At 43.1% G+C, this 14,047-nt stretch overlaps 2 protein-coding genes across 2 annotated transcripts in view; one reads left to right on the top strand and one right to left on the bottom strand.

Annotated features, from left to right (window-relative positions):
* The window catches only part of LOC143274841 (CST complex subunit STN1-like), a 38,937-nt gene that overhangs the window by 19,047 nt on the left and 5,843 nt on the right, over window positions 1-14,047 (top strand). The gene's annotated exons all lie outside the window — the stretch shown is intronic.
* On the bottom strand, window positions 290-8,903 carry LOC143274929 (3 beta-hydroxysteroid dehydrogenase/Delta 5-->4-isomerase type 4-like). Its single transcript, XM_076578930.1, has 4 exons — window positions 8,657-8,903; window positions 7,021-7,185; window positions 4,030-4,245; window positions 290-843 (listed from the first exon to the last, which is right to left on the bottom strand). The coding sequence occupies exons 1-4, from the start codon at window positions 8,889-8,891 to the stop codon at window positions 290-292; spliced, it is 1,170 nt and encodes a 389-aa protein (XP_076435045.1). The 5' UTR covers window positions 8,892-8,903.

The raw sequence follows: 14,047 nt of genomic DNA on the forward strand, positions 1-14,047 counted from the left end.
TCACCAGACATGTCTGTGTCACCAGACATGTCTGTGTCACCTGACATGTCTGTGTCACCTGACATTTCTGTGTCACCTGACATGTCTGTGTCACCTGACATGTCTGTGACACCTGACATGTCTGTGGCACCTGACTTTTCTGTGCCACCTGCCATGCCTGTGGCATGTCACTTGTCTGTGTCACCTGACTTTTCTGTGTCACCTGACATGTCTGTAATAAGGCAGCGACAATCTGTGGACTGTTACAGTTTGACTTGTAATAAGGCAGCGACAGACAGTCTGTGGACAGTTACAGTTTGACCGACTTGTAATAAGGCAGCGACCTTCTCTGTGCTTCCTCTGGGGAGAAGAGAGGCCTGAAGCGGAAGACAGTGCGAGCTTTCTCGGCACGGAAGTATAGGTCAGTGTTGATGTACCTCACGCTGCACGATGCTGTCTTCATGTGGATTTTCACCAGGGGGGACAACCCTTTCAGGATCAGCTCTGTCAGGAACAGTAAGCCATGCACCAGTGTGTAGGGGAGATAACAGGGAGAGAGGGTGAACCCTCGGCAGTGGAGGTAAGGCTCCATGAAGCGAAAGCTGTTCTGCACCGGCGTGTCGTCAGGGACAAAAAAAGCCTGGCCGCCGATGTCCGGGTTTTCCCGCAGAGCGGCGTCCGCCTGAAGGAAGGCGGCCGCAGTGTTTCCCACATAGCTCTGCTGGAAGAGCGCCCTGCCCTCGCCCACTCGCAGGAGTTGTCCTCCAGTGCTCTTGGCGCTCTGCAGGGCGGCCGTGACGTAGTAAGGGTCCAGTTCTCCATACATGACGTTGGCACGTAGGGACAGGGTGTGCAGTTGGCTGCCTGTCGGGGAGCGATGGTGGAGGATTTTGTTGTCAATCATCATGGTTATAATAAAGGGTCATGATGGAGGATTTTGTTTTTAATCATCATGGTTATAATAAAGGGTGGTGATGGAGGATTTTGTTGTTAATCATCATGGTTATAATAAAGGAGGATTTTGTTGTTAATCATCATGGTTATAATAAAGGAGGATTTTGTTGTTAATCATCATGGTTATAATGAGGATTTTGTTGTTAATCATCTTGGTTATAATAAAGGAGGATTTTGTTGTTAATCATCATGGTTATAATAAAGTATTGATGGAGGATTTTGTTGTTAATCATCATGGTTATAATAAAGTATTGATGGAGGATTTTGTTGTTAATCATCATGGTTATAGGAAACTATTGATGGAGGATTTTGTTGTTAATCATTGTGGTTATAGTTTGGGTATTGGTGGAGGATTTTGTTGTTAATCATCATGGTTATAATAAAGTATTGATGGAGAATTTTGTTGTTAATCATCATGGTTATAATAAAGTATTGATGGAGGATTTTGTTGTTAATCATCATGGTTATAATAAAGTATTGATGGAGGATTTTGTTGTTAATCATCATGGTTATAATAAAGGGTTGTGATGGAGGATTTTATTTTTAATCATCGTGGTTATAATAAAGGGTTATGATGGAGGATTTTGTTTTTAATCATCATGGTTATAATAAAGGAGGATTTTGTTGTTAATCATCATGGTTATAATAAAGGGTGGTGGTGGAGGATTTTGTTGTTGATCATCATGGTTATAATAAAGGAGGATTTTGTTGTTAATCATCATGGTTATAATAAAGTATTGATGGAGGATTTTGTTGTTAATCATCATGGTTATAATAAAGTATTGATGGAGGATTTTGTTGTTAATCATGGTTATAGTGTAGTATTTATATAGAGCTGTATCTTGGGCAGAGACAAACCAAAGCACTTACACACCAGTCACTCAAATGCATTCATAACTCTGGTTCAGAAAGATAAAACTATAAACACACGTAAGTAGAAAGCTAGAGAAAGTGTAGACCAGGAAGAAGGAGGGTTATTTAGGAAATACAAAGGTTTTAAGGCCAGACTTAGAGAGTTGAGTTCAGAGGGTTACTTAGGAAATACATAGGTTTTAAGGCCAGACTTAAAGAGTTGAGTGCAGAGGGTTATTTAGGAAATACAAAGGTTTTAAGGCCAGACTTAAAGAGTTGAGTGCAGAGGGTTATTTAGGAAATACATAGGTGTTAAGGCCAGACATGAAAGAGCTGAGTGCAAAGAGTTATTTTGGAAATACATAGGTTTTAAGGCCAGACTTAAAGAGTTTTTGCAGAGGGTTATTTAGGAAATACATAGGTTTTAAGGCCAGACTTAAAGAGTTTTTGCAGAGGGTTACTTAGGAAATACATAGGTTTTAAGGCCAGACTTAATGAGTTTTTGCAGAGGGTTATTTAGGAAGCACAAAGGTTTTAAGGCCAGACTTAAAGAGTTTTTGCAGAGGGTTATTTAGGAAACACAAAGGTTTTAAGGCCAGACTTAATGAGTTTTTGCAGAGGGTTACTTAGGAAACACAAAGGTTTTAAGGCCAGACTTAAAGAGTTTTTGCAGAGGGTTACTTAGGAAATACATGGGTTTTAAGGCCAGACTTAAAGAGTTTTTGCAGAGGGTTATTTAGGAAATACAAAGGTTTTAAGGCCAGACTTAAAGAGTTTTTGCAGAGGGTTATTTAGGAAATACATGGGTTTTAAGGCCAGACTTAAAGAGTTTTTGCAGAGGGTTATTTAGGAAACACAAAGGTTTTAAGGCCAGAGTTAAAGAGTTTGTGCAGAGGGTTACTTAGGAAATACATAGGTTTTAAGGCCAGACTTAATGAGTTTTTGCAGAGGGTTATTTAGGAAACACAAAGGTTTTAAGGCCAGACTTAAAGAGTTGTGTGCAGAGGGTTATTTAGGAAACACAAAGGTTTTAAGGCCAGACTTAAAGAGTTTTTGCAGAGGGTTACTTAGGAAATACATAGGTTTTAAGGCCAGACTTAATGAGTTTTTGCAGAGGGTTATTTAGGAAACACAAAGGTTTTAAGGCCAGACTTAAAGAGTTTTTGCAGAGGGTTATTTAGGAAGCACAAAGGTTTTAAGGCCAGACTTAATGAGTTTTTGCAGAGGGTTACTTAGGAAACACAAAGGTTTTAAGGCCAGACTTAAAGAGTTTTTGCAGAGGGTTACTTAGGAAATACATGGGTTTTAAGGCCAGACTTAAAGAGTTTTTGCAGAGGGTTATTTAGGAAACACAAAGGTTTTAAGGCCCGACTTTAAGAGTTTTTGCAGAGGGTTATTTAGGAAACACAAAGGTTTTAAGGCCAGACTTAAAGAGTTTTGCAGAGGGTTACTTCGGAAATACATAGGTTTTAAGGCCAGACTTAAAGAGTTTTGCAGAGGGTTACTTCGGAAATACATAGGTTTTAAGGCCAGACTTAAAGAGTTTTGCAGAGGGTTACTTCGGAAATACATAGGTTTTAAGGTCAGACTTTAAGAGTTTTTGCAGAGGGTTATTTAGGAAACACAAAGGTTTTAAGGCCCGACTTAATGAGTTTCTGCAGAGGGTTATTTAGGAAACACAAAGGTTTTAAGGCCCGACTTAATGAGTTTTTGCAGAGGGTTACTTAGGAAACACAAAGGTTTTAAGGCCCGACTTGGAAGAGCCGAGTGCAAAGGGAGGGTTATTTAGGAATTGCATAGGTTTTCAGGCCAGACTTGAAAGAACTGAGCAGAGATTTAACGAAGCAACAGAATGGAGATTGTTCCCAGTGTAAGGTCCAGAGACAGAGAAAGAGTGGTGGCTGACTGTGGAGTGTTGGGAACTGGGAACACAGAATCAGAGTGGGTCTGAAGCTGACCGTAGAGAGCCAGACAGGGGGTAGAGGTGAAGGCATGCACAGAGATTGCATTTTTTTGTTGCAGTATCCCCTTACAATTTCAAGGTTTAAGGCAGACTATACAATAAGACGTTTACAAAGAGCATATTACAATAAGTGAATAAGACATGTTAAGATGAAATAAGTTAACGATAAAAGTAAAGCAACACACACACACACACACACACACACACACACACACACAAACATCCCTCCAGGCCCCCATCCCCCCACACCATCACCACCCCCCCCACACACACACACTGACCATCCTGACAGGGCTGTCGGTGGGCAGACAGAACCAGGCGTTCCCCCTGCAGCTTGGTTTCTGGGTAGCCAGGAAACAGGAAGTGGGGGGGTATGGGGGTGTCCTCTTCTGCCCCGCCCCGGATGGGATCGAACCCCACCACCACGTCCACCGTGCTGCAGTACAGCAGGCGACCCACGTTGTTGTGGAGACAGGCCCTCACCACGTTGAGTGTGCCTGCCAGCATTTGGATCTCTTATGTAGTTACACATGTAGCATTTGGATCTCTTATGTAGTTACACATATAGTATTTGGATCTCTTATGTAGTTACACATGTAGGAGACAAGCCCTCACCACGTTGAGTCTGCCTGCCAGCATTTGGATCTCTTATGTAGTTACACGTGTAGTATTTGGATCTCTTATGTAGTTACACATGTAGCATTTGGATCTCTTATGTAGTTACACATGTAGGAGACAGGCCCTCACCACAGTGTGCCTGCCAGCATTTGGATCTCTTATGTAGTTACACATGTAGTATTTGGATCTCTTATGTAGTTACACATGTAGCATTTGGATCTCTTATGTAGTTACAAATGTAGGAGACAGGCCCTCACCACGTTGAGTGTGCCTGCCAGCATTTGGATCTCGTATGTAGTTACACATCTAGCATTTGGATCTCTTATGTAGTTACACATGTAGCATTTGGATCTCTTATGTAGTTACAAATGTAGGAGACAGGCCCTCACCACGTTGAGTGTGCCTGCCAGCATTTGGATCTCTTATGTAGTTACACATGTAGCATTTGGATCTCTTATGTAGTTACACATGTAGCATTTGGATCTCTTATGTAGTTACACATGTAGGAGACAGGCCCTCACCACGTTGAGTGTGCCTGCCAGCATTTGGATCTCTTATGTAGTTACACATGTAGTATTTGGATCTCTTATGTAGTTACACATGTAGCATTTGGATCTCTTATGTAGTTACACATGTAGCATTTGGATCTCTTATGTAGTTACACATGCAGGAGACAGGCCTTCACCACAGTGAGTGTGCCTACCAGCATTTGGATCTCTTATGTAGTTATACATGTAGCATTTGGATCTCTTATGTAGTTACACATGTAGCATTTGGATCTCTTATGTAGTTACACATGTAGCATTTGGATCTCTTATGTAGTTACACATGTAGCATTTGGATCTCTTATGTAGTTATGCATGTGGGAGACAGGCCTTCACCATGCTTAGTGTGCATGCCAGCAGTTTCATCTCTCATGCAGTTTCACATGTATCTATCCATGACAATTGTAGTTTTTTTCTGTATTTAGACAGAAGTATTTATCCCCAATAGTTGTCATTCTATCCAGTATTTAGACAAGAAGTATTTATTTAAAACAACAACCACCACCCAAAGGAGACACATACATGTAAAGGACATGAAAAGATCATATTTCAATCAACAAAATGTGGCAAAACTTATAAGCCATGTGTGATATCGAATTTTCTATCAGGCAGTATAGAAAATTAAAATCTTCTTCTCCGGTACCTCAGAAGAACTGTTCACCAGATTCCTCCAGGTCTGCTGTTTGTGTGTCAAAGCCTGGGTCACTGTAAATGGTTTTCCCTGTCCATTCTGCAGTGTTGTCAGTCCATTTTTTTTCTCTGTGTTTGGGTTCCCTTTTGTCCCCTCCCCTCAACAGTTCCTTGGAGGATTGTTTTATTTCAGCAAGGGATTAATGCCACTGGGTATGGTTATTACATTTTTAAAAACTGCATTGTTTGCGTATTGTTAATATGGCGATCAGTTCCGTACTGTAAATAAACTGTACTGTGTATGTATTGTTAATATGGTGATCAGTTCCATACTGTAAATAAACTGTATTGTGTATATATTGATAATTATGTAATCAATTCTGAACTGTAAATAAAGCAGATTGATGTAGTGCAGGACTTCAGATGAGGCAAAATATGCATCCTTACACTTTTCAAATAGAAATGATGCACTTCATGAAAAGGCTTCTTACCATCCATGTTGGTGTTGGTTTGTCAGTGACAAAGGAAAGGCTTACCATCCATGTTGGTGTTGGTTTGTCAGTGACAAAGGAAAGGCTTACCATCCATGTTGGTGTGGTATGTCAGTGACAAAGGAAAGACTTACTATTCATGTTGGTGTTGGTTTGTCAGTGACCAAGGAAAGACTTACTATTCATGCTGGTGTTGGTTTGTCAGTGACCAAGGAAAGGCTTACCATCCATGTTGGTGTGGTATGTCAGTGACCAAGGAAAGACTTACCATTCATGTTGGTGTTGGTTTGTCAGTGACAAAGGAAAGGCTTACCATCCATGTTGGTGTGGTATGTCAGTGACCAAGGAAAGGCTTACCATCCATGTTGGTGTGGTATGTCAGTGACCAAGGAAAGGCTTACCATCCATGTTGGTGTTGGTTTGTCAGTGACAAAGGAAAGGAAAGGCTTACCATCCATGTTGGTGTTGGTATGTCAGTGACAAAGGAAAGGCTTACCATCCATGTTGGTGTGGTATGTCAGTGACCAAGGAAAGACTTACCATCCATGTTGGTGTTGGTTTGTCAGTGACCAAGGAAAGGCTTACCATCCATGTTGGTGTGGTATGTCAGTGACAAAGGAAAGGCTTACCATCCATGTTGGTGTGGTATGTCAGTGACCAAGGAAAGGCTTACCATCCATGTTGGTGTTGGTTTGTCAGTGACAAAGGAAAGGTTTACCATCCATGTTGGTGTGGTTTGTCAGTGACAAAGGAAAGGCTTACCATCCATGTTGGTGTGGTTTGTCAGTGACCAAGGAAAGGAAAAGCTTACCATCCATGTTGGTGTGGTATGTCAGTGACAAAGGAAAGGCTTACCATCCATGTTGGTGTGGTATGTCAGTGACAAAGGAAAGGCTTACCATCCATGTTGGTGTGGTATGTCAGTGATCAACGAAAAGCTTACTATCCATGTTGGTGTTGGTTTGTCAGTGACCAGGGAAAGGCTTACCATCCACATTGACGCGTTCCATGCCTTGGAAGTCTGGGAAGGTGCCATAGCTGACGAGGCCAGCGATGTGGATGACAGAGTTAACACCCTTGGTGACACGCTGCATGACTGCGCTGTCAGTGACTGACCCCACGTGTGATGTGACGGCACTCCTGACCTCATAGTCTGAATACATCAAACATAATCCCACATGTGACCTTAGGGCCCTCCTGACCTCATAGTCTGAATACATCAAACATAATCCCACATGTGACCCTAGGGCCCTCCTGACCTCATAGTCTGAATACATCAAACATCACCCACACACATGTGACCTTAGGGCCCTCCTGACCTCATAGTCTGAATACATCAAACATCACCCCACATGTGACCTTATGGCCCTCCTGACCTCATAGTCTGAATACATCAAACATCACCCCACATGTGACCTTACGGCCCTTTTGACCTCATAGTCTGAATACATCAAACATCACCCCACATGTGACTTTAAGGCCCTCCTGACCTTATAGTCTGAATACATCAAACATCACCCCACATGTGACCTTACGGCCCTTTTGACCTCATAGTCTGAATACATCAAACATCACCCCACATGTGACCTTATGGCCCTCCTGACCTCATAGTCTGAATACATCAAACATCACCCCACATGTGACCTTACGGCCCTTTTGACCTCATAGTCTGAATACATGAAACATCACCCCACATGTGACCTTACTGCCCTCCTGACCTCATAGTCTGAATACATCAAACATCACCCCGCATGTGACCTTATGGCCCTCCTGACCTCATAGTCTGAATACATCAAACATCACCCCGCATGTGACCTTAGGGCCCTCCTGACCTCATAGTCTGAATACATCAAACATCACCCCACATATGACTTTACGGCCCTTCTGACTTTGTAGTCTGAATACATCATCAAAACCTCACACGGAAAAAACCCACAAAAAACAAAATGTTGGACATAGTGAAACACAACAAAGTGAGATACGGGACTAAGAAAGGAAGAGAGAGAGAGAGACACAGAGAGAGAGAACAGAATGTGGAAAAGATAGAGTACAAAATCTAAAATGGAGAGGGTGAGTGTCAGTGATTGGAGAAAGAAAAAACCATAATATTGGAAGCGTGTGCGTGAGAGGCGGGACGGGGGAAGCGGGATTAGGACAAAAAAATTATCAATAATCAAATATTGTATGCACTGCTTCTGTAGATTATTATTTGTAAAGAGGTTCATGTGGGGACCTACAATAAACAAACAACTGGACTGTTTAACACATAGCCAGCTAACTTTAATAAAGAACACTATAAAGAAATTGTGTAAAGCGGGAGGAGGTGGACCAAAAGAATCTTGGTAAAAGTTGACTCATGCGGGATAAGAGAGGTGACGTATCAAGCCACATGCTCTTCTTCAGGCAAGTCCTTGTATGAAGCAAGAAAGAAGGGAGTTGGGGTGGGGGGGGGGGGGGGGGGGGGGGGGGGGGAGAAAGAAGCCACTTGCCCGGGCAGGTTGTCTGTCAGTGGGGGGCTGAAGAGAGCAGGGAGGAAGAGAGAATGGGGGCAGAGAGAGAGAGAGAGGTGGGAGAAGGAAGAGAGGGAGGCAGACAGGACAGAAGGGGGAGTAGCGGCCACTGACCCATCCTGGGGCTGAAGGGCAGTAGGTCCAGCGCCCGGATCTCCTTGACGTAGGGCGGCCCCGCCTCCTGCAGCAGTCTCACCACGTGCTGCCCCACGAACCCGTTGGCGCCCGTCACCAGGATGGTCTCCCCTGGCGCCATTGTCTCTCTGGGGGGGCTGGAGGCGTCGGGGGGCGTGTCAGGGGGCGTGTCAGTGGGGCTGTGCAGACTGCTGGAAAAGGGGTGTGTGGCCATGGTGTGCTGCACTTGTCGACTCAGTCTGGGGGCCAGCACCACTGCTGAATGCAGCATGCTTCTGATCACAACAGTTCAGTCATACATAGTCCATACAGCATGCTTCTGATCACAACAGTTCAGTCATAGTCCATACAGCATCGTTCTGATCACAACAGTTCAGTCATAGTCCATACAGCATCGTTCTGATCACAACAGTTCAGCCATAGTCCATACAGCATCGTTCTGATCACAACAGTTCAGTCATAGTCCATACAGCATGCTTCTGATCACAACAGTTCAGTCATAGTCCATACAGCATCGTTCTGATCACAACAGTTCAGTTATAGTCCTTACAGCATGCTTCTGATCACAACAGTTCAGTCATAGTCCATACAGCATGCTTCTGATCACAACAGTTCAGTCATAGTCCATACAGCATGCTTCTGATCACAACAGTTCAGTTGTAGTCCATACAGCATCGTTCTGATCACAACAGTTCAGTCATAGTCCATACAGCATCGTTCTGATCACAACAGTTCAGTCATAGTCCATACAGCATCGTTCTGATCACAACAGTTCAGTCATAGTCCATACAGCATGGTTCTGATCACAACAGTTCAGTCATAGTCCATACAGCATGGTTCTGATCACAACAGTCATAGTCCATACAACATCGTTCTGATCACAACAGTTCAGTCATAGTCCATACAGCATGGTTCTGATCACAACAGTTCAGTCATAGTCCATACAGCATCGTTCTGATCACAACAGTTCAGTCATAGTCCATACAGCATGCTTCTGATCACAACAGTTCAGTCATAGTCCATACAGCATGGTTCTGATCACAACAGTTCAGTCATAGTCCATACAGCATCGTTCTGATCACAGCAGTTCAGTCATAGTCCATACAGCATGCTTCTGATCACAACAGTTCAGTTATAGTCCATACAGCATGCTTCTGATCACAACAGTTCAGTCATATTCCATACAGCATCGTTCTGATCACAACAGTTCAGTCATACATAGTCCATACAGCATGGTTCTTATCACAACGGTTCAGTCATAGTCCATACAGCATGCTTCTGATCACAACAGTTCAGTCATAGTCCATACAGCATGCTTCTGATCACAACAGTTCAGTCATAGTCCATACAGCATGCTTCTGATCACAAACAGAAAGGGAACAGAAAAAAAAATAATCATCCTTTCTGGTGTGACATGACGTTGTTGGTGCCATGAACTATATATGGCATACTGCAGCAACAGTTCATATTAAATCAGCAATCATAGAATAGAATATGTCTTTATTACCAAGTGTACCGGGGTCACAAGGAATATTGGGGGTGGCGGGGGTGGGGTGGGGGTGGGGGGTGGGGATAGTACATAACAAGGTATGAACATAAATCGAAAAATCATACACAAACACAGATACAGTAGAAATTAGAATAGTAAACAGACAACGAAAAAAGAGCAAAACAAAAATTCTGTCCGCTCGGTGCAGAAAAGACCGGCTTGCAGCACGAAAAGAAAAGAAACAGAAAAAAAACAACCATGGACTGAGGCAAAACAACAGCTACTTCTATGAAAAAAAAAAGAAGAAAAAAAAGAAAGCAGAAAAAGTGCCAAGAGAGAAAAGCAACAACAACAACCAAAACCTTACTAACCTCTCGTGATAAAACTCAGGTTGTTCTCACGAAGGTTGTTGTCCAAAGTCCTCTGTCAGTGGATCAGTGATGATTTCCGTGTGGGGTGGGGTGCGGGGGCGTTTGGAAGCTGTGCTTTTTATATCAGACTGCATGTGGTCAGGGATATTGGTGGATTAACTCTCTCCATACGAACGGCGAAAGAGACGACGTTAACAGCGTTTCACCCCAATTACCATCATCAAAATATTGCAAGCGGAAGGCTCTTATACTGAAGACGTGAATGTTGACAAAGAATACCACAATTCTGACGACGGAAGCTAAAGGTTGGGTCATTCAGACACCCACTGGACATCCGAGGGGTCTGTGTAGAGGAGAAGAGAGGACTGGCCGTACTGAGTGAGTTAACACGTGTGTGTGTGTGTGTGTGTGTGTGTGTGTGTGTGTTTCACTGTGTCTTTTATTGTGTGTGTGTTATGTGCCGGTCACTGTGCGACTGTGTTATTTCTTTCTGTTTGCGTGACGCACGTGCGAGCTGGCCTGCCTGGGAGAAAGGTGTATGACGTGAATGAAGAGGTTGGGGGAGGAGGCAGTGCTGGGTGGGCTAAGGGAAGGAGAAGGAGGGGTGGGGAGTGGGGGGTAGAGAAGGGGGGGGGGGTTGTGGAGGGGGGACAGGAGGTGTAGGGGTGTAGAAGGTGGGTGTGGTTGGAGGAGCTGGGGGAAGGGAAGGAGGGTGTGGAGGGGAAGGAGGGTGTGGAGGGGGCGGGGGGGGGGGGGGGGGGGGGGGGCCGGGTGGATAAAAGGGGTGTGGAGGGGGACGGTGAGCACAGATGGCCTGACAGCAGGACTCCACAGGACCATCAGTGATCAACAGCAGACTGCTGTAAAGCTGGGATCATCTGGAGAGGAGCTCTGTGGACACAGCAGCAGGGCCTGTTATGTGGGGGGGATTACAGCGCAGGACTACAGACAGACAGAGGGAGAGAGAGAGAGAGAGGGAGAGAGAGAGAGACCGTGCCGGGTGTGCTTGCTTGTGTGTTCATGTTTAGCGCACTTGATGCACAGAGACAGACAGAGAGAGAGGAGAGAGAGAGACAGTGTGTGTGGGTGTGTTTGTCCATGTTTGGTGTTACTGATGCTGATGTGTTTATGTATGTATAACTTTCTTGTATTTTAAACGCCGTGAGCTCCCTGCCTGGTAGCTGTGAGCATCAGTCCGCTTTCTTCTTCTTTCTTTTCTTCTTCTTCTTCAAACAAAGACTGATGTTTGCGATGTTTTTACCCCTTCCTGATCAATAGAAAACAGACATCTCACCTTGCATAGATTGTTCTCTGTTCGTCCTGATCAATAGAAAACAGACATCTCGGCTTGAATTGATTGTTCTCTGTTCGTCCTGATCAATAGAAAACAGACATCTCGGCTTGAATTGATTGTTCTCTGTTCGTCCTGATCAATAGAAAACAAAGACATCTCAGCTTGAACTGATTGTTCTCTGTTCGTCCTGATCAATAGAAAACAGACATCTCAGCTTGAATTGATTGTTCTCTGTTCGTCCTGATCAATAGAAAACAGACATCTCAGCTTGAATTGATTGTTCTCTCTCTGTTCGTCCTGATCAATAGAAAACAAAGACATCTCGGCTTGAATTGATTGTTCTCTCTCTGTTCGTCCTGATCAATAGAAAAGAGTCATCTCGGCTTGAATTGATTGTTCTGTGTTCGTCCTGATCAATAGAAAACAGACATCTCGGCTTGAATTGATTGTTCTCTCTCTGTTCGTCCTGATCAATAGAAAACAGTCATCTCGGCTTGAATTGATTGTTCTCTCTCTGTTCGTCCTGATCAATAGAAAACAAAGACATCTCAGCTTGAATTGATTGTTCTCTGTTCGTCCTGATCAATAGAAAACAAAGACATCTCGGCTTGAATTGATTGTTCTCTGTTCGTCCTGATCAATAGAAAACAGACATCTCAGCTTGAATTGATTGTTCTCTCTCTGTTCGTCCTGATCAATAGAAAACAAAGACATCTCATCTTGAATTGATTGTTCTCTGTTCGTCCTGATCAGTAGAAAACAGACATCTCGGCTTGAATTGATTGTTCTCTCTCTGTTCGTCCTGATCAATAGAAAACAAAGACATCTCGGCTTGAATTGATTGTTCTCTGTTCATCCTGATCAATAGAAAACAAAGACTTCTCGGCTTGAATTGATTGTTCTCTGTTCGTCCTGATCAATAGAAAACAGACATCTGAGCTTGAATTGATTGTTCTCTGTTCGTCCTGATCAATAGAAAACAAAGACATCTCGGCTTGAATTGATTGTTCTCTGTTCGTCCTGATCAATAGAAAACAGACATCTCAGCTTGAATTGATTGTTCTCTCTCTGTTCGTCCTGATCAATAGAAAGGAAAGACATCTCGGCTTGAATTGATTGTTCTCTCTCTGTTCGTCCTGATCAATAGAAAACAGACATCTCACCTTGCATAGATTGTTCTCTGTTCGTCCTGATCAATAGAAAACAGACATCTCAGCTTGAATTGATTGTTCTCTGTTCGTCCTGATCAATAGAAAACAAAGACATCTCGGCTTGAATTGATTGTTCCCTGTTCGTCCTGATCAATAGAAAACAGACATCTCAGCTTGAATTGATTGTTCTCTGTTCATCCTGATCAATAGAAAGCAAAGACATCTCGGCTTGAATTGATTGTTCTCTGTTCGTCCTGATCAATAGAAAACAAAGACATCTCGGCTTGAATTGATTGTTCTCTGTTCGTCCTGATCAATAGAAAACAAAGACATCTCAGCTTGAATTGATTGTTCTCTGTTCGTCCTGATCAATAGAAAACAAAGACATCTCGGCTTGAATTGATTGTTCTCTGTTCGTCCTGATCAATAGAAAACAGACATCTCAGCTTGAATTGATTGTTCTCTGTTCGTCCTGATCAATAGAAAACAGACATCTCAGCTTGAATTGATTGTTCCCTGTTCGTCCTGATCAATAGAAAACAGACATCTCAGCCTGAATTGATTGTTCTCTGTTCGTCCTGATCAATAGAAAACAAAGACATCTCAGCTTGAATTGATTGTTCTCTGTTCGTCCTGATCAATAGAAAACAAAGACATCTCGGCTTGAATTGATTGTTCTCTGTTCGTCCTGATCAATAGAAAACAGACATCTCGGCTTGAATTGATTGTTCTCTCTCTGTTCGTCCTGATCAATAGAAAACAGACATCTCAGCTTGAATTGATTGTTCTCTGTTCGTCCTGATCAATAGAAAACAGACATCTCAGCTTGAATTGATTGTTCTCTCTCTGTTCGTCCTGATCAATAGAAAACAAAGACATCTCGGCTTGAATTGATTGTTCTCTGTTCGTCCTGATCAATAGAAAGCAAAGACATCTCGGCTTGAATTGATTGTTCTCTGTTCTGTGTGTTCACATGGTTGTTGACATTTTGTGTGTTGACATGACTGTTGACATTATGTGTGTTGGCATGGCTGTTTACATGACTGTTGACATTATGTGTTGACA

This window comes from Babylonia areolata, chromosome 29 (assembly GCF_041734735.1).
Source record: "Babylonia areolata isolate BAREFJ2019XMU chromosome 29, ASM4173473v1, whole genome shotgun sequence".
NCBI lineage: Eukaryota > Metazoa > Mollusca > Gastropoda > Neogastropoda > Buccinidae > Babylonia > Babylonia areolata.

Excerpts from the sequence above, each read along its gene's own strand:
- LOC143274929 (XM_076578930.1), bottom strand. The coding sequence starts at position 8,891 with ATGGCCACACACCCCTTTTCCAGCAGTCTGCACAGCCCCACTGACACG. Across the intron at positions 4,246-7,020 it reads GGAACGCGTCAATGTGGATG|GCACACTCAACGTGGTGAGG; the intron begins GTAAGCCTTTCC and ends AAATGCTGGCAG. Across the intron at positions 844-4,029 it reads CCGACAGCCCTGTCAGGATG|GCAGCCAACTGCACACCCTG; the intron begins GTCAGTGTGTGT and ends GCTCCCCGACAG.